The 23,186-nt window shown below is 48.0% G+C and overlaps 1 protein-coding gene across 1 annotated transcript in view; it reads right to left on the reverse strand.

Moving 5' to 3' along the window:
• The window catches only part of fyco1a (FYVE and coiled-coil domain autophagy adaptor 1a), a 77,344-nt gene that overhangs the window by 43,191 nt on the left and 10,967 nt on the right, over nt 1-23,186 (reverse strand). The window contains exons 8-12 of the mRNA XM_084164565.1: nt 17,299-17,392; nt 14,586-17,099; nt 14,261-14,353; nt 3,331-3,449; nt 497-664 (exon numbers count right to left, since the gene is read on the reverse strand). Of these exons, the coding sequence (XP_084020691.1) occupies nt 497-664; nt 3,331-3,449; nt 14,261-14,353; nt 14,586-17,099; nt 17,299-17,392 (2,988 nt within the window). The remainder of the gene's footprint in view (nt 1-496; nt 665-3,330; nt 3,450-14,260; nt 14,354-14,585; nt 17,100-17,298; nt 17,393-23,186) is intronic.

Here is a 23,186-nt window from a genome sequence, read left to right on the forward strand (position 1 = left end):
GTTCTTTCATCTTGCCCATTTCGCCATATATTGGATACACCTAACCAATTTTTTCACACCTACAGAAGTGCCTAGGGGTTGATTTGGAATTCAGAATCGGTTTCTATCTGTCTCCAAACAACGTCTTCGTCACCCTCCTCTGTGTCACTTTCTTATACCCTTTTCCCCCATCCATCTCTTTTCCCTTCCCTCCTTCTAGTCAGATGAGACTGTCAGTGGTTAGACGGCATATCAAAGACCCACACTGTGCTCCCTATGAGAGAGCATCCTCAGAATACACACTCCCCACAGGGCTCAGTCAAGAGGGCAGAACCAGACATAACATGCTATCTGATCACACCAAACAAAGGGGAAAAACAAGTCATCAACACCCTTTCAAGTTTCTAAACAAAGCCTTTCCCCCTCTACAGATCAAAAGTGCAGCTGTCACTTTTTCTCTTTCCTCCCATGGCTCAAGGCAGCTGCAGAGGAGGGAAGCACTAGGCCTATGGCGTACTTGATTAGTTCGATGAGGCGCTCCTCCAGAGTGCTCTTGGTTCGGGAGAGGTCATCGATCTCTGCTGTCGACCTGAGGTAATGAATATGCTTGTCCACCTCAGCCTGCTCCAATTTCTTCTTCAGCTCCTCACGCACCGCCTGGACTGCCAAGAGAGCCTCCTCTGCACTAAATGGGAGAGCGATTAGAAGGGAGAGAAAGGGATTAAGAGAATGGAAGAGGTTGTTACATAGTTGTATACGATTACATAGTTGTGACTGCATCACCTTTGACTCAGAGTTGTCTTGTCCATTCTGTATGATGAGTTTTTTTTTCTATATCTTAGAGACAGGGACTACTTAGTTCATCTGAATGGAGAGGTTGTTTTATGTTTGGGGTATAATAGTATACCGGTAGTCAGTGTTCATTTTGACACTCTTTTCTTAGATTTTAGTCTTACTAATTTGGACTAAAATATAATTGTCACATTTTTGTCATTTGAATAATGATTTAGTCTAGTTATTGTCAAAATGATGAAAACCGTGGGCAATTTTAGTTATCTAAATGCCCTTTCATTTTAGTCACTTCACAGTAGTATTGCCTCATTAACCCATTCATGTCCATACCAATGTGCCCTTGAGCAAGGCACTTAACCCTAATTGCTCCTGTAAGTCGCTCTGGATAAGAGCGTCTGCTAAATGACCAATTTATATTTTATTTTATTTATACCGAAAATGTATAATTTCCTTCAGTACACTTGTTCTCTGAGCTTACTAATGGACAAATCTGAATACATTTTTTAAATCGGCGTTTGTCTACAATGTGAGTTTTTTATATTGTACTATATTTAGTCTTTGGACACATGGCGTTACTGTTTTTTACACATTTCATGAATCAAGTCCTGTGAATACATGTTTAAATGATCAGATCTTAATTGAGTATTATGACTTTTTTTAACCTTTATTTAACTAGGTAAGTCAGTTAAGAACAAATTCTTATTTACAATGACGGCCTACCCCTGTCAAACTCGGACGACGCTGGGCCAATTGTGTGCCGCCCTATGGGACTCCCAAACACGGCCGGATTGTGATACAGCCTGGAATCGAACCAGGGTCTGTAGTGACGCCGCTAGCACTGACATGCAGTGCCTTAGACCGCTGCGCCACTCGGGAGATGCTGCCAGGTAATTCGAGGCCTGGTGAGAATATTATCAAGTGCTTGTCAAAGTGTGTGCAGCTTGAACAAAAAACAAATCAGAGCTCATGCCTTTCATGCGACTTTTTTCAAATCATCATTAGAGTCCTGTCATGCAGCCTTAGAATGTATTAAAAATCCAAACATATAGCCCAACGTTTGTATCACAACTAAAGTTGCATAAATATATTTAAATTAAGCATATAGGAGGAACAGTTTCTTTGTTAACCGCTCAACACAGAATAGCCGCATGTGCGCACTTCCTTTGAAATCGTTTGGAGAAAATATCCTTTCTATTTTATTAAGCTATGTTCAATTGTATTCTTCATACTTCAAAATAATAAAAAAAGAATGCCATGGAATTCTAAGCAAATCTTGTCTGCTAAATTAACTAGTGTAGCCCACAGCCATTTGGCATAGCCATATCAGGGCTTAACATAAGGACAACTCAGTATGTTATTCTGTTCTTCTGAAATAGACTACATTTTGTTCATATCATGTTTCTTTAGACCTGTCTAATATAAATAATGGATTTATTGTGATGGTGTAGGCTATATTACATGGATTTATTAGACTTTTTTAAATGTAGATGTTCCAAAGGTCTGCATTAGTGGCTTGTAGGTTATGCGTGGAAGCCAGGAGAGGCTAAACGTGTTAATTATGTTAATTAACGGTCAATTACTGTGAGACCGGCAGTTATTTGTTTGACAATCACCGGCTGACAAAATGTCATGACCGCCACAGCCATACTAAATGAGGGGACATGGCTGAACAAGGTGTAGCCTAAACATATGGTTAACGGTCCGGTCCGCAAGTAGCCTGGTTTTAGAACGGCCCACAATTTGCTTTATGAATGTAAAATGCAGCCCGCCAATGCACAATAGAAATAGAAAACGTCGCGGCGGTATTATGGGTCATATCTTTTGAACGGTAAGGGATATAATCAAGCCGTTTTCTAACAGGAAAAGAGGGAGACTTGGCTACGTTGGCTACAGAACCTGGCTATGAAATGCAGTGGGGAAAGTGGGAGGGTTGAGCAAGACAACAAATTCAAAGACCACCTACTTTTCTATACTCAAAGGGGAGAAAAACATAGCTAGACTTGTATTACTATCAAACTCAATGCTGCTATTGTTTTTTATTTCGTAAAGCAGCTTGTGTTTCTTAACCAGGCAAAAGGTAACTAACTAGAAGGCTGATGGTGACTGGTTAGCTACGGGGAAGCAAGAGAGTCGCTTGCGTAATGTGTATAATTGGAGGCGGAGCCTGTCTGCCCACACTCATCGCTTGCTCCCCCACAACTAACCAGCTGAGGTGGGCTGTGTGCAGGGTGTGGCGCATCCTTTCCACTGCTGAACAAAACCGCTGCTAGTATTAGTGCTTATTATCACTGAAAAGCATAATCTCTCCAAAAAACCTTGTCCAGTCCACTTAGTAGTCTGATTTGTCACAGAGATAAGTTTGTCTCGTCTAGTTTTAGTCAACTGAAATGTAAAATAATGTTTGTTTAGTTATAGTTTTTTCTGGGTCTATTTAGTCAGTTATAGTCTCATCAATTGCCATTGATAATTAGGTGTTTCACGAATATGTTAGTCACTATTTCTGATGAAATTAACACTGCTGGTATGTCAGAGGTAAGTGGAAGGGGGTTATAGCCTTACCTGGTGACAGAGTCTCTCAGTCGGTGAATCTCTCCTTCACTCTGATGAATAGCGGCTTCCGACTTTGTGATGTGAGCATCCTTCTCTCCAATCAGCCGTGAGTACTCCTCATTCACCCCCTTCATCAAACATAATCATAACATACACTATTTAAAAAAGAACCAAAAAGCTTTCAGAAACAGATGAACTGTTGACCCTTTTATTCGACTGTCTCTGTTCTTTATTGTGTTTGATCAGTTGATAAATACAGATAAAGGATTAAGAAGTCTACAGAGGAGCAATGCTTTGTAAATGAACTGCCTATCTCTCTCCTTCTTCACTCAATTATCATAGCAAAGTATTACAGTACAGGCAGACTAATTACAACGTGTCACATCCTCTCTACGCATACCACCCTGCCCTCTGTTTTATCATCCTCGGCTAATGAACACTGAGCTCTAATCTTTGGGGTATTAATTAAGTGTGTGCAGCCCTGCTCCTCTCGCCCTCTTTCATATTTATTCCTTTGACCTTTTGCCCTTTCTCATATTCATCCCTATGCCTCTCTAACGAAAACGTAAATAATTTTGCCAGAGCAGGCAAGCTGGATGTGCCACGGCTGGCTTTGTCATCCACCCATTCATATGATCTTTCACAAATCCCTCTCACTTTCTTTCAGCTATTTCAATGTCAGCTGTTAACAGACATGCCATTTAGCCAATCATGTTTCCTGTGCCAGTGTATCCCAAAGTGATCTATCTTGATAAGGGATTGAAGATTGTGGTTTCTATTTTCGTCTGCCGCTGAGTAGGAAGTGTCAAACGCACGTTAGTTGGCAATTTCGTCATGTAAAAACTGGCATTTTACAGCCCTAACGCCAGGTTCGGCAATTTACCTGTCTAACATCAGATCGCTTGCGCCGAGGTGGGAGAGGTGTCAATATTTGAGGTGTTGCCTTAAAAACAAGCAAAAAAGTGACCATTTCATGCAGCACTAATGGGAAGTTAAGACAAACAAAATGAACATCTTAACGGTAACGCAGTCGATAATGGCATGGATTTTGAGAGTGGAAGTGCAGACTATCCAGTCATGATGCACAGTGCCCATGAAAGGAGAGATTTGTCTTTTGTGGCGGTGAATCGAATTTATAAAAAACGATTTTGTTTAATTTGATTAAAAACCAAGCATAGCACTACCCTCCCCTTAATCAAGGCTGGTTTAGTAGCATCGCGTTATTCAAAGTAGCCTTGGAATAAAGGGTTTATAAATGTTTTTCGTTTAATTTGATAAAAAAACTAACTTTTTAGAAAGATTCACCGTTCATGGGTTTATGTGAGAACATACAGTGAGGGAAAAAAGTATTTGATCCCCTGCTGATTTTGTATGTTTGCTCACTGACAAAGACATGATCAGTCTATAATTTTAATGGTAGGTTTATTTGAACAGTGAGAGACAGAATAACAACAAATAAAATCCAGAAAAACGCATGTCAAAAATGTTAGAAATTGATTTGCATTTTAATGAGGGAAATAAGTATTAGACCCCTCTGCAAAACATAGCTTAGTACTTGGTGGCAAAACCCTTGTTGGCAATCACAGAGGTCAGACATTTCTTGTAGTTGGCCACCAGGTTGGCACACATCTCAGGAGGGATTTTGTCCCACTCCTCTTTGCAGATCTTCTCCAAGTCATTAAGGTTTCGAGGCTGACGTTTGGCAACTCAAACCTTCAGCTCCCTCCACAGATTTTCTATGGGATTAAGGTCTGGAGACTGGCTAGGCCACTCCAGGACCTTAATGTGCTTCTTCTTGAGCCACTCCTTTGTTGCCTTGGCCGTGTCACGATCGTCGATAGAAGTGGACCAATGCGCAGCGTGATGAGTGAACATACTTTATTTTGATTCACCACACGAAACAAAACAACAAAACGATACGTGAAGTCCTAGGTAACAGACACAAACCATACACGGAACAAGATCCCACAAAACACTGTGGAAAACAGGCTGCCTAAGTATGGTTCCCAATCAGAGACAACAAGCAACAGCTGATACTCGTTGCCTCTGATTGAGAACCACCCCGGCCAACACAGAAACACATGAGCTAGATAATCAACCTAGAACACAAAACACCTAGAAACAACACACCCTGGCTCAACATAACAGAGTCCCAGAGCCAGGGCGTGACAGTACCCCCCACCAAAGGCGCGGACTGCGACCGCGCCAAACATAAACCGAACAGGGGAGGGCCGGGTGGGCATTCCTCCTCGGAGGCGGTTCCGGCTCCGGGCTTGACCACCACCCTCCGTAGCGCCCCTGGTCCGGTCTGGCCCCGCTGGCAGGAGCTGGACTGGACATCGGTGGAGCGGATTGCTTAGGCTCCGATGTGGAGCAGCTGACCGGTACCTGACCAGGCACCGGTGACCCAGGCACGGGCTGTGCCGGACTGACGACGCGCACCACAGGCTTGGTGCGGGGAGCAGGAACGGGCCGGACCGGGCTGACGACGCACACCACAGGCTTGGTGCGGGGAGCAGGGCCGAACCGGGCTGACGAAGCGCACTACAGGCTTGGTGCGGGGAGCAGGAACAGACCGGGCCGGGCTGGCGACGCGCACCATTGGCTTGGTGCGGGGAGCAGGAACAGGCCGGGCCGGGCTGGCGACGCGCACCATTGGCTTGGTGCGGGGAGCAGGAACAGGCCGGGCCGGGCTGGCTACGCGCACCATTGGCTTGGTGCGGGGAGCAGGAACAGGCCGGGCCGGGCTGGCGACGCGCACCATAGGCTTGGTGCGAGAGGCAGGAACAGGCCGGACCGGGCTGGCGACGCGCATCACAGGCTTGGTGCGAGGGACAGGAACAGGCCGGACCGCACTGGCAACACACACCACTGGCCTTACCCGGGGATCAGGAACGGGCCGGACCGTACTGGCAACACACCTCAGTACCTCTCGCCGTGCCTCTACATTTTCCTTCCCTCTATTCGCCAATGGCTCCCGTAACCCGGTGGCCTTCTCTCCTCGTCCACTAACTCGCCCCTTATCTGCCTCCAGCAGTCCCGTCGTCCACGGTGTGAGCCCCCCCCTAAAAATGTATTGGGTTCGTCTCTCCCCCATGGCTATGGCCTCCATGGCTCTCGCCAGACTCTCCAGCCTCTGCTCCCAAGTCCAACCTCTCTCCTCCTCACGCGGCTTGACCCAGTCGAGGTGGATATCCGCTAGAGTTACCTCTGGCGTTGGCTCCTGGACACGCTGCTTGACCCAGTCGAGGTGGATATCCATTAGATTCACCTCTGGCGTTGGCTCCTGGACACGCTGCTTGGTCCAGTTATGGTGGGATCTTCTGTCACGATCGTCGATAGAAGTGGACCAATGCGCAGCGTGATGAGTGAACATACTTTATTTTGATTCACCACACAAAACAAAACGATACGTGAAGTCCTAGGTAACAGACACAAACCATACACGGAACAAGATCCCACAAAACACTGTGGAAAACAGGCTGCCTAAGTATGGTTCCCAATCAGAGACAACAAGCAACAGCTGATACTCGTTGCCTCTGATTGAGAACCACCCCAGCCAACACAGAAACACATGAGCTAGATAATCAACCTAGAACACAAAACACCTAGAAACAACACACCCTGGCTCAACATAACAGAGTCCCAGAGCCAGGGCGTGACAGGCCGTGTGTTTTGGGTCATTGTCATGCTGGAATACCCATCCACGACCCATTTTCACTGCCCTGGCTGAGGGAAGGAGGTTCTTACCCAAGATTTGACGGTACATGGCCCCGTCCATCGTCCCTTTGATGCGGTGAAGTTGTCCTGTCCCCTTAGCAGAAAAACACCCCCAAAGCATAATGTTTCCACCTCCATGTTTGATGGTGGGGATGGTGTTCTTGGGGTCATAGGCAGCATTCCTCCTCCTCCTAACACGGCGAGTCGAGTTAATGCCAAAGAGCTCCATTTTGGTCTCATCTGACCACAACACTTTCACCCAGTTCTCCTCTGAATCATTCAGATGTTCATTGGCTAACTTCAGACGGGCATGTATACAGTGGAGAAAAAAAGTATTTAGTCAGCCACCAATTGTGCAAGTTCTCCCAGTTAAAAAGATGAGAGAGGCCTGTAATTTTCATCATAGGTACACGTCAACTATGACAGACAAATTGAGAAAACATTTCCAGAAAATCACATTGTAGGATTTTTTATGAATTTATTTGCAAATTATGGTGGAAAATAAGTATTTGGTCACCTACAAACAAGCAAGATTTCTGGCTCTCACAGACCTGTAACTTCTTCTTTAAGAGGCTCCTCTGTCCTCCACTCGTTACCTGTATTAATGGCACCTGTTTGAACTTGTTATCAGTATAAAAGACACCTGTCCACAACCTCAAACAGTCACACTCCAAACTCCACTATGGCCAAGACCAAAGAGCTGTCAAAGGACACCAGAAACAAAATTGTAGACCTGCACCAGGCTGGGAAGACTGAATCTGCAATAGGTAAGCAGCTTGGTTTGAAGAAATCAACTGTGGGAGCAATTATTAGGAAATGGAAGACATACAAGACCACTGATAATCTCCCTCGATCTGGGGCTCCACGCAAGATCTCACCCCGTGGGGTCAAAATGATCACAAAAACGGTGAGCAAAAATCCCAGAACCACACGGGGGGACCTAGTGAATGACCTGCAGAGAGCTGGGACCAAAGTAACAAAGCCTACCATCAGTAACACACTACGCCACCAGGGACTCAAATCCTGCAGTGCCAGACGTGTCCCCCTGCTTAAGCCAGTACATGTCCAGGCCCGTCTGAAGTTTGCTAGAGTGCATTTGGATGATCCAGAAGAGGATTGGGAGAATGTCATATGGTCAGATGAAACCAAAATAGAACTTTTTGGTAAAAACTCAACTCGTCGTGTTTGGAGGACAAAGAATGCTGAGTTGCATCCAAAGAACACCATACCTACTGTGAAGCATGGGGGTGGAAACATCATGCTTTGGGGCTGTTTTTCTGCAAAGGGACCAGGACGACTGATCCGTGTAAAGGAAAGAATGAATGGGGCCATGTATCGTGAGATTTTGAGTGAAAACCTCCTTCCATCAGCAAGGGCATTGAAGATGAAACGTGGCTGGGTCTTTCAGCATGACAATGATCCCAAACACACCGCCCGGGCAACGAAGGAGTGGCTTCGTCAGAAGCATTTCAAGGTCCTGGAGTGGCCTAGCCAGTCTCCAGATCTCAACCCCATAGAAAATCTTTGGAGGGAGTTGAAAGTCCGTGTTGCCCAGCGACAGCCCCAAAACATCACTGCTCTAGAGGAGATCTGCATGGAGGAATGGGCCAAAATTCCAGCAACAGTGTGTGAAAACCTTGTGAAGACTTACAGAAAATGTTTGACCTGTGTCATTGCCAACAAAGGGTATATAACAAAGTATTGATAAACTTTTGTTATTGACCAAATACTTATTTTCCACCATAATTTGCAAATAAATTCATTCAAAATCCTACAATGTGATTTTCTGGATATTTTTTTCTCATTTTGTCTGTCATAGTTGACGTGTACCTATGATGAAAATTACAGGCCTCTCTCATCTTTTTAAGTGGGAGAACTTGCACAATTGGTGGCTGACTAAATACTTTTTTTCCCCACTGTATGTGCTTTCTTGAGCAGGGGGACCTTCCGGGCGCTGCAGGATTTCAGTCCTTCATGGCGTAGTGTGTTACCAATTGTTTTCTTGGTGACTATGGTCCCAGCTCCCAGCTCCACGAGGTGAGATCTTGCATGGAGCCCCAGGCCGAGGGAGATTGACAGTTATTTGCGAATAATCGCACCAACTGTTGTCACCCTCTCACCAAGCTGCTTGGCGATGGTCTTGTAGCCCATTCCAGCCTTGTGTAGGTCTACAATCTTGTCCCTGACATCCTTGGAGAGCTCTTTGGTCTTGGCCATGGTGGAGAGTTTGGAATCTGATTGATTGATTGCTTCTGTGGACAGGTGTATTTTATACAGGTAACAAACTGAGATTAGGAGCACTCCCTTTAAGAGTGTGCTCCTAATCTCTGCTCGTTACCTGTATAAAAGACACCTGGGAGCCAGAAATCTTTCTGATTGAGAGGGGATCAAATACTTATTTTCCTCATTAAAATGCAAATCAATTTATAACATTTTTGACATGTGTTTTTCTGGATATTTCTGTTGTTATTCTGTCTCTCACTGTTCAAATAAACCTACCATTAAAATTATAGACTGATCATTTCTTTGTCAGTGGGCAAACGTACAAAATCAGCAGGGGATCAAATACTTTTTTCCCTCACTGTACATGGCTCGAATGCAATGCAATTTCGTCTGCTATTTCTGGAGAAGTGCAAATATGATCCGTAAGACGGTTCCATTATGTTTATTAAAATATTACATTTGCAAGCAGTATAACGGTGAGTGGACATTCCCCCTTTCTCATTATATTGGATCTTTATCCAGCTCCTGTGAAAAGTTTGGATGTGCATAAAACCCTTCACAGTCTAAGCTGCCTTGTCTGTATTATACGCCCTTGGGGAGCAATTATGGTGCCTGTAACTGTATTTAGACATAGCATATTTAAAACAAGTAATTTTTTTTAGGTTATTAGAATTTGGTGAAACTTATACACTGTCTATTTAGGCATCAATAGCCTAGTGAATTTAACAAACTAGGCTATAACGGACTAACATTCTAATTGGAGTTGATGAGAACACAATACATAAAAGACCGTAAATGCACAACTTGAAGCAACCACATATTTAGCCATGGAGCACGTTCTGATTGGCCAGAGAGGGGAGAAGCATCAACACACCCACAACTTGTTTATTCATCAAAACCCAGCCCTTTCACGCCACCACTAACCTCTGCGCCCATAATTCCGGATGTTAAAATAGCAAAAATACTTCGGACCCCTCCCGCACAACCTAGAACACTACAGCCAGCGCTAAGATTAACCATTGCATTAGGGTTGTTAAAATAGAGCCGTGTCTATTATAATGTTCTCTGTCATATGTGATTAATGTGAAGAGGTGAAGATACAGTGGCTTGCGAAAGTATAATAATAATATAATATAATATTCCATTTAGCAGACGCTTTTATCCAAAGCGACTTACAGTCATGTGTGCATACATTTTTACGTATGGGTGGTCCCGGGGATCGAACCCACTACCCTGGCGTTACAAGCGCCATGCTCTACCAATTGAGCTACAAAGTATTCACCCTCCATGGCATTTTTCCTATTTTGTTGCCTTACAACCTGGAATTAAAATGGATTTTGGGGGGGGTTTGTATCATTTGATTTACACAACATGCCTACCACTTTGAAGATGCTAAATCGATTTTATTGTGAAACAAACAAGAAATAAGACAAAAAAACTGAAAACTTGTGCGTGCATAACTATTCACCCCCCCAAAGTCAATACTTTGTAGAGCCACCTTTTGCAGCAATTACAGCTGCAAGTCTATTGGGGTATGTCTCTATAAGCTTGGCACATCTAGCCACTGGGATTTTTTCCCATTCTTCAAGGCAAAACTAAAACTGCTCCAGCTCCTTCAAGTTGGATGGGTTCTGCTAGTGTACAGCAATCTTTAAGTCATACCACAGATTCTCAATTGGATTGAGGTCTGGGCTTTGACTAGGCCAGGGGTGTCAAACTCATTTTAGCTCAGGGGCCACATGGAGGAAAATCTATTCCCAAGTGGGCCGGACCGGAAAAATCATGGTATATATAACTTAAAAACAACAACTTCAGATTGTTTTCTTTGTTTTAATACGATCAACATACAACATAAAGCTGGAGCCTGAGGACAGTGTGTCCAAAATAGTACAAGCACAACATCACTATTAATCATAAAACACCTCAAGTTTATTTGAAAATTCTAAAGAAAAAGAACACACAAACACACAATGCCTCAGTGATTAACAGAACTGTTTCACAGATCACAGAACTATATCAGGGTGTCATTTCTCAGGCAGAAATGTAGATAAAAAATAATGAAATCCTGTTCCCCAAACAAGTGCAAGAACCACAGAGTCAAGAATAGGTTAAATATACAAATAAAATAAAAACAATTAAAAACAATAGCACATCAACATAAAAACATATAAACATAAAGCTGGAGCCTGAGGACAGTGTCCAAAAGCACAACATCACTATTAATCATAAAACACCTCAAGTTATTTGAAAGTTCTGAGGACAAAGAACACACAAACACACAATGCCTCAGTGATTCACAGAAGTATATCACAGATCACAGAACTATATCAGGGTGTCATTTCTCAGGCAGAAATGTAGATAAAAATAATGAAATCCTGTTCCCCAAACAAGTGCAAGAACCACAGAGTCAAGAATAGGTTAAATATACAAATAAAATAAAATCAATTAAAAACAATAGCACATCAACATAAAAACATATAAACATAAATCTGAAAGCGTTGCTCAAACTCCCGTAACAGTCCCGTTATTTTATCTTTGAACTGCTTCATGTCTGCCACATGTTGGGTCGCGCACACATTTTTCAGACAGGGGAAGTGAGCTGCATCACCACCGGCAAGTTGCGTCTCCCACAATGACAGCTTCAACTTGAAAGAACGTATGCTGTCATAATACTGCGTGACAACTTTGTTGCGCCCTTGCAGCTGTTTGTTCAAGTTATTCAGGTGCTCTGCACCATCTGTAGCCAGGCTGACAGCGCGGGACCAGTCCACTCCGACCCTGTCCAGCGCGCCGACGAGTGCGGTAAAAATATCAGCTGCTGTCGTTGTATCTGTCATCGGCACCAACTCCACGAACTCCTCGGTGACGGTCAATGTGTCATCAACTCCGCGGATGAAAATGGCCAGTTGTGCAACATCTGTAATGTCTGTGCTTTCATCAATTGCAACCGAAAACGCAATAAATGACTTTACTTTTTGCTTCAACTGGCTGTCCAAATCCACTGAAAGATCGGAAATCCTGTCTGCAACTGTGTTTCTTGTCAGGCTGATATTTGCAAAAGCCTGCCGCTTTTCAGGGCACACAATCTCCGCTGCCTTCATCATGCATGTTTTTATTCACCCTCACTAAATGGTTTTGAAGCCACTGCGATTTCATTAGCAATGAGGTAGCTAGCTTTCACTGCAGCGTCACTGATGTCTCGGCTGTGAGTAAACACAGACTGCTGTTTCTTCAGACCCGCCAACAGTTCATTCACCTTCTCTCATCTCCGCTGTCCTTGAAAGTTGTCATATTTGTCGGCATGAAGACTCACATAGTGGCGACAAAGGTTATATTCTTTCAGCACTGCAACATGCTCTGAACACACCAAACATACAGCTTTCCCATTCAATTCCATGAATAAATAGGATGACCATTTTTCTTGGAACACTCTGCAATCTGCGTCCACTTTTCTCTTTTTTGACAGAGACATATTGGGGCAATGAGGGTGCCAAAGCACATAATGTTAAAAGTAGAAGCCGTAATAAATATCGCGGGCAAAACAAAGTAGCTCATTGGCTGCACGTGCTTGACCTACTTGCTCTGCCCCGGTATAAACAGTTTGCTTGCTTAACACAATTGCTATTGCACCATCCAGTGGACGCAATTGGAACAGCAGTTTATTTTATTGAAAAATTGCAGCGCATTTTTATACTTTCCCAAATTTTTTTATTTATTATTATTTATTTTTTCAAAATCATCTCGCGGGCCGGATTAAACCCGTTTGGGCCGGACGTTTGACACCCCTGGACTAGGCCATTCCAAGACATTTAAACCACTCAAGTGTTGCTTTAGCAGTATGCTTAGGGTCATTGTCCTGCTGGTAGGTGAACCTCCGTCCCAGTCTCAAATCTCTGGAAGACTGAAACAGGTTTCTCTCAAGAATTTCCCTGTATTTAGCGCCATCCATCATTCCTTCAATTCTGACCAGTTTCCCAGTCCCTGCCGATGAAAAACATCCCCACAGCATGATGCAGCCACCACCATGCTTCACTTTGGGGATGGTGTTCTCGGGGTGATGAGAGGTGTTGGGTTTGCGCCAGACATAGCGTTTTCCTTGATGGCCAAAAAGCTCAATTTTAGTCTCATCTGAGTACCTTCTTACATATGTTTGGGGAGTCTCACACATGCCTTTTGGCGAACACCAAACGTGTTTGCTTATTTTTTTCTTTAAGCAATGGCTTTTTTCTGGCCACTCTTCCGTAAAGCCCAGCTCTGTGGAGTGTACAGCTTAAAGTGGTCCTATGGACATATACTCCAATCTCCGCTGTGGAGCTTTGCAGCTCCTTCAGGGTTATCTTTGGTCTCTTTGTTGCATCTCTGATTAATGTCCTCCTTGCCTGGTCTGTGAGTTTTGGTGGGCAGCCCTCTCTTGGCAGGTTTATTGTGGTGCCATATTCTTTCAATTTTTTTATAATGGATTTAATGGTGCTCCGTGGGATGTTCAAAGTTTCTGATATTTTTTATAACCCAACCCTGATCTATACTTCTCCACAACTTTGTCCCTGACCTGTTTGGAGAGCTCCTTGGTCTTCATGGTGCCGCTTGCTTGGTGGTGTCCCTTGCTTAGTGGTGTTGCAGACTCTGGGGCCTTTCAGAACAGGTGTATATATACTGAGATCATGTGACAGATCATGTGACACTTAGATTGCACACAGGTGGACTTTATTTAACTAATTATGTGACTTCTGAAGGTAATTGGTTGCACCAGAACTTATTTAGGGGCTTCATAGCAAAGGGGGTGAATACACAAGCACGCACCACTTTTCCGTTATTTACTTTTTATAATTTTTTGAACCAAGTAATTTTTTTCATTTCACTTCACCAATTTGAACTATTTTGTGTATGTCCATTACATGAAATCCAAATAAAAATCCATTTAAATTACAGGTTGTAATGCAACAAAATAGGAAAAGTGCAAAGGGGGATGAATACTTTTGCAAAGCATTGTACAGACCTCTAACTCAAAGACTTTGGCCTCCAGACTGGACACCATCTCTTGCTCTTTAGGCAGCTGGACCCTCAGTTTCCCCACCTCATCTTTCAGACTCTGGATAGAGAGCAAAACATACAGGTGTTCAAATGGTGTCAATTGGTCATTCAAAAACATGAAAGTGACATGGAAATGAAAGTGAGGAGTATTCTGTGGCCCCTGCACAGCAAAAGCACACTGTTTCATTAAGAGCTAAATGTATTCTGATTCACACACAGTAATTAACTTTCTAAATCACATTCATTTCCCCCATGTCACAGGCTTTTGACAGAACTCCAGCCAAACTCACCTTGATCTGGTTCTGATGATTCATGCTCTCGGAGCTCATCTGGAACTTGACCGCCTCCATCTCCTCCCGACTGGAGTCCTGGAGGCTCCTCACCTGGCCCTCTGCCTTCTCCAGCTTGTCCTGCAGCTCCAGCATGGCTGCCGGAAGGTTCTCTGTCATCCTCAGCTCCTCTCTTAGGCTGGTGTTCTCCTGGCGCATGGTGGCCATGCAGGTCTCCAGCCGCTCCACCTCCCTGGAAGTTCTCTCCTCCAGCTCCCCTATCCTGCTTGCCTCCCCTGCCCAGCCTTCCTTGGCCACCTCCCTTTCTGCCGTCAGTCTACAGATAGTCATCCCAAGCTCTGCCATCTCTGTATTGGCCCGGTGGAGGCCTTCGCGTGTCTCAGCATTCTCCAAGGCCAGCCTCTCATTTTGGACCTTTAGCGTGGCCAGCTCTCCCCTGGCGGAGGCCTCTGAGGCAGCCGACTTGGCCCGGGTGACTGCCTCCTGGTCATGCTCCCTGCTCAGAGCCTCTTCCCTCTCTTTGCACTGCAGGAGCTCGGCCACATGCCTCTGGTTAAGTGCCTCAGTCTGGGCTTTGAGCTGCTCTGTTAGGGTCCTGAGTTCGTCTTTCTGGGCCTCCATCACCTCCAGCTGGGCCTGGCTCCTCATCCTGTCCTCCCCAGAGGTCTTCAGCTGCACTCTCAAATCCATCACTTCTGCCTGGAGCCTGGACACCTCCTTCATGTTCACTTCCAGCTGGCCCTCCACCATAGTCAGCTTGGCGGCTACCTCCTGGTTCTCCTTGGCCTGGACAGAGCTCCTCTTTAGCTGTGTTCTTTCCACCGTCTGTTTCTCAGTAGTGACCCTCTCTATCAGCTTTGTCTTTTTGGCACAGGCCTTTTCTGCATCTGCTTTAGCCTTCTCCAGTGCCCTTCCTCTGGCCTCCAGGGCCTCCACCCTGGCCTGGAGCTCTGCACAGCCCTTCTCCTTGTTCTCTAGCTGGGCCTTCCTGTCTTTGAGCTGCTCCTGCAGGCTGGCCTCGCTCCTGCGGGATGCCCCCAAGGTCTTCTCCAGCTCTCCGATCTGCCCGTGGATGGACATCAGTTCCTCCTGCAGGGAGCTCAGCGCCGCCCTCACCGTAGCCTGCTCCTCCCTCAGGCCTTGGTTCTCCTGCTTCAGCCGTTTGGTGGCGGCGTCTGAGACCTCGGCAGCCATGGCCGCCCTCTGCAGACTCTCGTCCAAGGCCCGGTTCTCCTCACACAGCCTCCTGTCCTTCTCATCCACAGTTACCTTGGCGTCGTCCAGCTGGCCCCTCAGTTGCTTGTCTGACGCTCTCAAAGAGGCCACCTCGCCCTCCAGGGCTGCCCGGCTCTCTGCCAGCTCCTTCTTCAGCTCCTCATTCCTCTTCATTGTGTCAAGCAACTTCCCATTCAGCTCCATCAGGTTGGTGCACTGAGTCTTGTACTCTTCGATTTTATTGGCCTGCTCCATGACACTGGACTCCAGCTCGGAGAGGTTGGCGCTCAGGATGTCCCTCTCCGTTGTCAGGCTATGGCTCTGGACCTCCAGGTGCTGAAGCCTCTGGATGCTGGAGAGCAGCTCCGCCTCTCTGCTCTTCAACTGCTCCTTCAGGTAGAGGACTTCCACCTCCAAGGCCTTTTTCAGACTGCCTATGCTTCCCTGGATCTCCTCTTTCTCCTCCTCTGCCCTGTTTCTGGCCTCCTCTGCTTGTCTCTCCCTCTCTTCCAGAGTGCTCTGGAGGTCCTGCAGCTGCCTCTGCAGGTTGTTGACCTCCTTCTCGCTCAAAGTCAATGCCCCCTGCAGCTTGTCAATGGCGTTACGCTGCTCCTCTGCACACTCCGCAAACTTAGCGTTCCCCTCTGCAAAGGATTTTGACAGCGCCTCGAGCTTGGCCTCGTCCTCCTTTTCTGCAACCTCCTTGACCCTTAGCTCATCTGCCAGCCTGTCGGCCTGCCTCCTCCTGTCCTCTCCCTCTGCCAGAGCCTCTATTTTCCCCTTCTCAGCCTCCTTCAGTCTGTCCAGAAGCTCATGGATCTTCTGTGCTGAGTCAAAGTAGCTAGTCGCCTGCTGGCCCTTCTCATCCAACACCCCATCCAGTTTGGCCATCAGTTCTACGTTCTTCCCCTCTGCGGCAGCCAGCTTCTCCTGAAAGTGGCGCTGTTTGGTCTCCCTGGCCCTCTCCCCGGCCCTCAGGGACTCCAGCTCACAGGACAAGGCCTCCTCCCGTGCCTCCAGGGCTTTCAGGGTCCTTTGCATACCCTGCTGTTCCTCCTGGGCGGTCAGCGACACGTCTAGCTGCCTCTGGAGCTCCACCACCACACTCCTGAGCTCAGCACTCTCCTCCCCCATCTGCCTTACCCTGTCCAGGAGCTCCTGTTGCTTCAGCTCCGACTGGTCCAGCTCCAGGCGGAGCTTGTCCAACATACTCACCTCTACGCCGGAAGGCAACAACTCGTTCAACTCGCTCAGCATGCTTGGGCCATAGTCAGGGCTGCCAGGGAACTCATGAGCCTGCTACGGTGGTTTAGGGGGTTGAGGAAAGAGAGAGAGTATCAGATTGAGTGCAGATGACACTACTCATTTTATGGTTTTACGTTTCATTATGGTATAATCTTAGCAATATGATATGTTAAGATATGACCAGTTCATAATAGAACCATATTAGTCCCAGCAGAGTAAAAGCTTTGAGGAGGAAGGCGGGCTGTGTCAGTACCTGTGAGTAGGTGCTGGCCAGACTGTTGATGCTGGAGCTGCGACTGGGTGGTTTCCACATGTGGCCAGGTGAGTTGGGCATGCCCAGTGTCCTCCTGGAGATCAGAAAACACACATGTGATTAGGTGACATCACCAAGTATCGTTTTAATCTACATTTGATCAATCCCTCAATCCAATGCACAGCACCTGGAGAATGGGATGTATTATAAAAAGCTTTATCTTTGTGATTGGTTACCTTTTTTTATTTATTTTTTTATTTCACCTTTAATTAACCAGGTAAGCCAGTTGAGAACAGGTTCTCATTTACAACTGCGACCTGGCCAAGATAAAGCAAAGCAGTGCAATAAAAACAACACAGAGTTACATATGGGGTAAAAAAACATAAAGTCAAAAATACAACAGAAAATATATATACAGTGTGTGCAAATGTAGCAAGTTATGGAGGTAAGGCAATAAATAGGCTATAGTGCAAAATAATTACAATAGTATTAACACTGGAATGCTAGATGTGCAAGAGATTATGTGCAAATAGAGATACTGGGGTGCAAAAGAGCAAAATAAATAACAATATAGGGATGAGGTAGTTGGGTTGGCTAATTTCAGATGGGCTGTGTACAGGTGCAGTGATCGGTAAGGTGCTCTGACAACTGATGCTTAAAGTTAGTGAGGGAGATAAGAGTCTCCAGCTTCAGAGATTTTTGCAATTCGTTCCAGTCATTGGCAGCAGAGAACTGGAAGGAATGGCGGCCAAAGGAGGTGTTGGCTTTGGGAATGACCAGTGAGATACTGTCACGGTTCAGACAGACGACCAGAGGACCACAATTGCGTCACACCAGAAAGTTTATTAAACTTAAGGGAAAAGGGAAGTAGGGAGTGAATGAAGGCTCCAGGGGTAACAGGGATCCCGTCCAATGTGCTGGGTCTGTGCCCCCCCCAGTGGCAGCGATGCGTCCTATGAAGCCGGTGGTGGGTGGTCCAGAAGTCCTGGGGGGGGGAGACACAGACACAACAGGGCGGAATGAAACAAGGCAGCAGTACAGTTCAAGGGAAATCCAAAATACGTAGTAGCAAGGCAGAAGGCTGGTCAGAGTTACCGGGATTGAAGAGTAGTCAGGAGTCGTAATGGCAGAAGCAGGTCTGGATCTCCTGAGGCAGAAGAGTATCCAAAAAACAGGCAGGTCCGGGGTCACAAAACCAGGGTGAGCCAGAAGCGCGAGCAAACAGGTTCCGGGTGTGAGCTTTGCAGACGATCTGACACCGGAGAGCTGAAAGACAGGGCCTTAAATACTGGGAGAGGTAGTGGGTAATGCAGCGCAGCTGGCAGAGTAATTAGAGCAGAGCAGAGCAGGGACAGGTGGAGCTAGTTAGGCTGAGTAGAGAGAGTGGTGAGCAGAGTGGAAGAAAATTAAGGTGGTAACCCGGTGGAGTGAGAGGCCCATGACAGAACCCCCCCCCCAAGGGACGGCCCCAGAAGTCCCAAGAGCAACACCACGCCGGGCGGGAGGAGGGGAGCCGGAGGAGGGCTAGAACTCCTCCGAACGGTCCGAGTGAACGTCCTCATCCTCGGAGGAAGCCGGAGGGCCGTGGTCGGGAGATGGGACAGGTCCCGAGACAGGATCAGGCACAGGACAGGAAGCCGAGCGGGCAGGACGGTTAGGGACCCCTCTGGGGCGGCCCCTACGGATTGCAGGTTGATCAGGATGCCGTTGGTGGAAAGCGGTGATGAGAGTCCTATCCACAATCCGACTAGCTGGCACCCAGGTCCTTTCCTCAGGTCCATAGCCCTCCCAGTCAATGAGGTACTGGAGACCCCTACCCCTCCGTCTGGACCGAAGCAGGCGGCGGACGGTGTAAACCAGACCACCATCGACGAGCCGTGGAGGAGGAGGACCAGGCGCAGCAGGGACCAGCGGACTCTCATGGATGGGCTTAATCTTAGACACATGGAAAGTGGGGTGCACCCTCAGGGAATTAGGCAGTTGGAGCCGGACAGCAATTGGGCTAATCACTCTTATGATAGGGAATGGGCCAATGAACCGAGGTGCCAGCTTCTGCGACTCCACCCTGAGTGGCAGGTTCTTCGATGACAACCACACCCTTTGACCAACATGGTAGGTGGGAGCAGGAATTCTCCGACGGTTGGCCCCGGTAGTGTAGCTGGCAACGGATCTGAGGAGTGTGGCTCGGGCTTGTGACCAGGTGCGGCGACATCGACGGGCAAAAGCAAGTGCAGATGGGCAAGTAACCGCCTCTTCCTGGCTGGCAAATAGAGGAGGCTGGTATCCATAAACACATTGGAAAGGGGACATACCGATGGCAGAGCAGGTCAGAGAATTGTGTGCGTACTCCACCCATGTCAATTGCTGCGACCAGGAGTGGGGGTTGCGTGAAGTCATGCATCGCAGTGCCTTCTCGAGCTCCTGATTAGCCCGCTCTGACTGCCCATTGGATTGGGGATGGAATCCGGAAGTCAGACTGACTGTGGCTCCCAGCAGGTGACAGAACTCCTTCCAAAAAGCGGAGGAGAATTGTGGACCACGGTCAGAAACTACATCCTTTGGCAGTCCGTGGATCCGGAAGACGTGTTCCAGGACCACCTGGGCGGTCTCCTTGGCGGTTGGGAGCTTGGGGAGGGGAATGAAGTGTGCCATCTTGCTGAAACGGTCAACGATGGTGAGAATGACGGTCATGCCACTTGAAGGGGGCAGCCCCGTGACAAAGTCAAGGGCGATGTGAGACCAGGGACGTCTGGGCACAGGCAGGGGCTGCAGCAATCCGGCTGGGGGCTGGCAGGACGACTTGTGTTGGTTGCAGATGGGGCAGGCTTGGACGAATTCCCGTACATCCTTCCTCAGAGAGGGCCACCAGAACCTCTGGGCGAGCAGGTTGTAAGTGCGGGTGGAGCCAGGGTGACAAGCTAGGCGGGAGTCATGTCCCCACTGAACGACCTGGGACCTCAGGTCTTCGGGGACAAAAAGGCGGTCAGCTGGGCAAGTGCTGGGACCTGGCTGGTTACGGAGAGCCTCCAGCACCTGTTCCTCAACAGCCCAGGTCAGAGCTGCAACGATGCAGGGACTTGGCAGAATCGACACAGGGTCCTTGGAGGGGGTGTCATCCTTCTGGAATTGACGGGAGAGGGCGTCTGGCTTGGTGTTGCGTGATCCAGGCCGGTATGACAGAGTGAAATTAAACCTGGTGAAGAACAGGGCCCAGCGGGACTGCCTGGAGTTCAACCGTTTGGCCGTGCGGATGTACTCCAAGTTCTTATGATCGGTCCAAACGAGAAATGGAATGGTGGACCCCTCCAGCCAGTGACGCCACTCCTCCAAGGCAAGCTTCACAGCCAGCAGCTCACGGTTCCCTATGTCGTAATTGCACTCAGAGGGGGACAACCGACGTGAGAAAAAGGCACAGGGATGGAGCTTCCTATCCTCCGCAGCCCACTGAGAAATCACAGCACCAACTCCCACATCCGAGGCGTCCACCTCCACAATGAATTGCCGGTCCACATCAGGCATCTGGAGGATGGGAGCGGAGGTGAACCTCACCTTGAGGGTACTGAAGGCTTTGTCGGCTGCTGGGGTCCAGGTGAAGGGTTGCTTGGTGCTGGTTAGAGCAGTGAGAGGGGCAGCAACGGTACTGTAGTTCCGGATAAACTTCCTATAGAAGTTAGCAAACCCCAGAAACTGTTGCAGCTTCTTTCTGTTCTCCGGAACTGGCCATGAAGTGACTGCTGATACTTTGGCAGGATCCATTTGGATACTTCCCTCTGCCACTATGTACCCCAGGAAGGCCACTGTCTTGACGTGAAACTCACATTTCTCTGCCTTGGCGTAGAGGGAATTCTCCAGAAGACGATGAAGGACTTGCTGGACATGGCGGGTGTGTTCAGACAGGTTTCTGGAGTAGATTAAGATGTCATCCAGGTAAACGAAGACAAACTTGTTTAACATGTCCCGCAGTACATCATTCACTAGAGCCTGGAACACAGCAGGAGCATTGGTGAGGCCAAAAGGCATAACCAGATACTCGTAGTGGCCTGTTGGTGTATTGAATGCGGTTTTCCATTCATCTCCCTCCCGGATCCGCACTAGGTGGTAAGCGTTTCTGAGATCCAACTTGGTAAAAACAGTGGCTCCCTGGAGCAACTCAAAAGCAGAGGTGAGCAGAGGCAGAGGGTAACGGTTCTTCACTGTGATGTCGTTGAGTCCCCTGTAGTCGATGCAGGGGCGAAGAGATCCGTCCTTCTTCCCCACAAAGAAGAAGCCAGCACCAGCAGGAGATGAAGATGAACGGATTAATCCTGCGGACAGAGAGCCATTGATGTAGTCCTCCATGGACTTTCTTTCAGGAGCAGACAACGAATAAAGACGACCCTTTGGAGGAGCTGTTCCAGGGAGGAGGTCGATGGCACAGTCGTACGGTCGGTGAGGGGGCAGAGATGTGGCTCTTGCTTTGTTAAACACCTCTCTGAGACCATGGTAGCATTCTGGGACATTGGAGAGGTCAGGAGCGGAGTTAGTAGGTACTGGCCGAGGGGGTAGTGCGGCAGCAAGCAGGCAGGTTCGGTGGCAGTCCTCTCCCCACTCCCTGATCACCCCGGTCACCCAGTCGAGCTGAGGGTTGTGCCGGCGGAGCCATGGGTAACCCAGGATGAGGGGTTGGCCTGGAGAGGGGAGCAGGTGAAACTGGATAGTTTCTTGATGGTTTCCGGACAGACCCATCGAGACCGGGGCCGTGACATGAGTGACCGATCCGAGTAAGTGTCCGTCCAGTGCCCGGGCAGGAATAGGAGGTGTCAAACGGAGGTTCTCCAGTCCCAGTTGGCGTGCCAGCTTGATGTCCATTATGTTGGCTTCGGCGCCAGAATCCACCAGAGCAGCCAGGGTGTGAGTTGAGTCAGAGAGGCGGAGGTGAACTTGCAGCAGGGGTTTGCGGTCGGAGGACTGGATGGTCATTGAACTCAACCGGACTCCCCCTATGCCCGGTGAGCTTCGGCCCTTTAAAGGGCAGGTTACCACACGATGTCCATCACCTCCACAATAGAGGCAGAGGTTTGAGGTGAAGCGGCGCTGGCGCTCTGCAGGAGTGAGAGAGGCTCGCCCAATCTCCATAGGCTCAGACTGATCAAGCTGACCTGGGTGAGTGGCAGTAGATGACAGGAGCCCAGTCGGATCTCTCCGAATGCCGGTAGTAGGTGGACCTTGGCGCCCCCTCTCACGACGACGGGTCTGTATCCTTCTGTCGATCCTGACAGTCAGTGCGATGGCTTCATCAAGAGTGGAAGGCAGTTCATGGGAGACCAACTCGTCCTTGATATAGTCAGCCAAACTATGGAAGAACGCGTCCACCAACGATGGTGTGTTCCAAGAACTTCGTCTAGCCAGGGTTCGGAAGTCGATGGAATGGTCTGCGACTGTACGTCTGCCTTGTCGAATACTGAACAGTTCACGAGACGCCTCTGCGGTGGGTGAATCCAGGTCAAACACCTTCAGCATCTCCTCAGCAAACAGGTCGAAGGTTGCACATGCGGGGGTTTGACGTTCGAACTCTGCTGTTCCCCAGAGTCGAGCTCGGCCCGTCAGGTGAGTGATGGCATACCCAACTTTAGCCCCCTCCGTGGCGAAGGTCCTTGGCTGCAAGGAGAACTGAAGTCGGCAGCTAGTCAGGAATGGCCGGACCTGGGTTGAATCGCCGTTGAACCGCTCGGGGTTTCCAATCTTGGGTTCCGGAGCAGCGGCTGCAATGACCGGGGCAGGTAACTCGGGGGCAGGGCTGGTGGGCAGACTGGCTGGGGTAAGGTTGGTGAGGAGTTGAATGATCATGGCGAGTTGTTGTTGCTGCTGCTGGAACTGCTGCTCATGCTCATCGGTTTCCATGTCGGGGA

The sequence above is a fragment of the Coregonus lavaretus genome (genome assembly GCF_964263955.1).
Source record: "Coregonus lavaretus genome assembly, chromosome: 6".
In the NCBI taxonomy this organism is placed as follows: domain Eukaryota; kingdom Metazoa; phylum Chordata; class Actinopteri; order Salmoniformes; family Salmonidae; genus Coregonus; species Coregonus lavaretus.